The sequence below is a fragment of the Myotis lucifugus genome, unplaced genomic scaffold (genome assembly GCF_000147115.1).
Source record: "Myotis lucifugus unplaced genomic scaffold, Myoluc2.0 scaffold_786, whole genome shotgun sequence".
Taxonomy (NCBI): Eukaryota; Metazoa; Chordata; class Mammalia; order Chiroptera; family Vespertilionidae; genus Myotis; species Myotis lucifugus.
In genome coordinates this window covers 217,510-220,787 of record NW_005871834.1, presented here as the reverse complement: position 1 = coordinate 220,787, position 3,278 = coordinate 217,510, and the positions used below count along the sequence as shown (strand labels likewise).

At 51.8% G+C, this 3,278-nt stretch overlaps 1 protein-coding gene across 5 annotated transcripts in view; it reads right to left on the bottom strand.

The window, feature by feature from the left end:
• ARFGAP3 (ADP ribosylation factor GTPase activating protein 3) overlaps positions 1–3,278 on the bottom strand; it is a 43,750-nt gene that overhangs the window by 6,152 nt on the left and 34,320 nt on the right. For 4 of the 5 annotated variants that reach the window (XM_023747052.1, XM_023747050.1, XM_023747053.1 and 1 more), the window contains one exon: positions 311–589. In XM_023747052.1, coding sequence (XP_023602820.1) covers positions 337–589 — 253 coding nt within the window. In that variant the 3' untranslated portion in view covers positions 311–336. Of the gene's footprint in view, positions 1–47; positions 76–310; positions 590–3,278 lie in introns of those variants that run through there. The other variant, XM_023747054.1, reaches the window with a different exon arrangement.

Sequence of the window (3,278 nt, the reverse complement as noted above, 5' to 3'; positions counted from 1 at the left end):
GCAGGTTTGATCCCCGCTCTGGTCAGGGGGGCACAGGGGAGGCAAACCTCTCTCATATCGATGTTTCTCTTCTCTCTCCCCTTCTTCTCTCCTCTCCCCCCCTGGCCCCCACCCCTTCCCTCCCTTTCCCCTCTAAAAAATCCAATGGAAAACAATTTCCTCAGGGGGAGGGCCTAAAAAAAAAGGCGGGAGGGGGATGGGCTTTTCCAAACCCTGAGAATGAGTAAGAAGAAACCTGGAGGGGGCAGCTTCCTATCTTCCAGTCCCCGGTCCCCCCCCCCCCCCACCCCGCCCCGCCCCGCTCCGGCCGGCCAGGGCAGCAAGGTGTGCTGAGTGTCAGAAACACCTGGTCTGAGTTCCGGGCTCCAGCCCCCCGGGGCCAGGCCTCTCGCAGCCTGAGCCCATCTCGCTCAGCACCATCACCTGCTCTCCCCACGCCCAGGCCCCTGCCCTCCGGACACTCACATCAGCGTGGTCTTGTCTTCCAAAGTACATATCCGAGGAAATGGCTTTGACGTTGCCAAACTTCTTCTGGGCCTCATCTGTGTTTCCCACGGGCTCATAGTCTGGCTTGCGGCGGGTAGTAGGCCTGCAGTGAGGAACAGCCGAAATCGGAGTGACATCAGCAAGACGGCAGAAGAGGAGCTTTCCGCCAGCCTGCTCCTCCCGACCCCGATCTCAGTCCCCCCTGGTGGGGTCGAGTCCAGCAGAGGGGCCAGCACACCGGGGGCCAGCAATGCAAGATGGGGCGCACTGACGAAGGCGAGGGGAGCAGTTTCACTTGGCCCCCAAGATGGCACAGCTCGGTGCCAAGAGAGACCCGCTTGGCCCACAACTTCTCCCGTGGGGGAGGTGAGAGGGCAGTGAGTGGTGCCTGGTCCTCCGCTGTGTGGGCACGGCCACGGGCTGGGAGAGGCTGGCAGCACCGGGTCCTACTAAACACTTGGCAGGCTCCACGGGAGGCCGGCCCACAGCCTGCTGGGCACTTTATCTGCAGAGCTGCCAACTGGCCCACGGTGCCGTCCAATGCTCTGCGCGCTTCACCACACAACCCTCCCCTCACCATGGCTGGCACCCTGCACCTGCAGATGGGGGTGCAAGCCTTTGCAGACAGCCAGTGAGCAGGTGCAGAAAGCCACCTGGTGCTGTGGGCCTGGGAGGAAGCACATGAACCTTGCATTTCAGGAGAGGAAACCCCAGGGAGGCTCCCAGCCCCGGCCTGGCTCTGTGGGGGTGAGAGATGTACCGTCTTCAGAATCCACCCCGGGAGGGAGGAAGTGCAGAGTGTGTCTGAGAAAGGGCGACTGGTGAAGGCACTTCTCACCCAGAGCCAGCCAGTCGCTAACTGGGGAGGAGGCGAGGCTTCCTCAAGGCAAAGGCAGCACACACGCCTCCAGGAACATGGAGTCAGGGAAACGCAACCCCACAGTCGCCTTCCGGTAGCTGCCCCCAGAACTGCCTGGCAATGAATTCAAAATACGGTTTTAAGACAGCTCGGCAACCTACAGGAATCGGCAAGACAGACAACTCAATGAAATCTGGAATGTTATACACTAACACTGAGGAGTTCACCAGAGACAAAGAAATCATAAAATAGAACCAGACAGAAACTCTGGGCTGAAGAATACAAAACTGCAACAGAGAGCGTCCACCTCCGACTTAAGCAGGAGAAAGAATGTGTGAACTGGAAGATAATTCATTGGAAATTACCCAGTCAGAGGAGAAAAAAAGAATGAAAAAGTGAAGAAAGCCTACATGAATTATGGGATGCTCTTAAGAAGATAACACATTATGGGAGACTGAGGAGAAGAGAGGGAGGAAGAGACGGAAAGTGTATTTAAAGAAATAATGGCTAAAAACTCCCCCAATCTGGAGAGAGACGGGGACATCCAGGTGGATGAAGCTCATAACCCCCAAACAGACCCGATCCAATAAACTGTCAGAGATCAAAGACAAGGAGAATGTTGGAAGCAGCAGAGCAGACACTCGTCACAGACAACGGGGCGCGGGGAGGCTGTCAGCAGGCTGCTCAGCAGAGCCCTGGAGGCAGGAGATAGTGGGTGATATTAAAGCTGCTGAAAGGCCCGGCTGGGGAGCCCCGTTGGCTAGAGCATCATCCTGAAATGCCAAGGTTTCAGGTTCAATCCCCCGTCAGGGCACATGCTCAAGTTTCGGGCTTGGTCCCCAGTAGGGGGCGTGCAGGAGGCAGCCGATTGATGTTTCTCTCTCATATCAATGTTCCTCTCTCTCTAAAATATCAATTAAAATATTTAAAGAAAAAACAAACAAACAAATAAAAAATAACAAGACACAACTACAGGCTGCCTTCAGGACACACATAGGTTGAAAGTTAAGAGACCAAAAGAGAGTGGGGATAGCCATATTTATATTAGGAAACACACGTTAAGCCAAAAACTGTAACAAGAGACAAAGGTCATGTAATGGTAAAGGAGGCAGTTCATCAAGAGTAATAACAATTGTAAATACATATGCCCCCAACAGATCTGACAGGAGAAACAGACAGTATGGCAACAATAAGAGACTTCAATACCCCACTTTCAACAATGGACACATCACCCTGACAGAAAATCAATAAGGAAAATTGCACTTGAACTGTATGTAGACCAAATGGACCTACAGACATATTGAGGGCATTTCATCCAACAGCAGCAGAACATGCATCTGAAGTGCACACAGAACATCCTCCAGGATACGTCACATGCTAGGTCACAGAGCAAGTTTAAATCATGTGAGGCCTTAACAAATTTAAAAAGATTGAAATCATATTAAGTATCTTTTCCAACCACAATGGTTATGAAAGTAGAAATCAACAACAGGAGGACAACTGGAAAATTCACAAATATGTGGAAACTAACACATTCCTGAACAACCACAGGGTCAGAGAAGAAATAAAAAATGTCTTGAAACAAATGAAAATGGAAACACAACATACCAACACTTATGGGCTATAGCAAAAGCAGTTCTAAGAGGAAAGTTTACGGCCAACAGGTAGGCACATGGAAAGGTGGTCAACATCACTGATCATCTGGGGAGTGCAAATCAAAACCACAGTGAGGTATCATCACCAAAAAGACAAGAGGTAAGCCCTGCCAGCGTCGCTCAGTAGTTAGAGAATTGGTCTTTCACACTGGAGGGTTGAGGGTTCGATTCCCTGGGTTGCAGGTTCAATCCCAGCTCCATCGAACTGCATGTGGGAGGCAACCAGTCGATGTGTCTCTCTCACATGGCTGTTTCTCTCTCTCTCTCTCTCTCTCTCT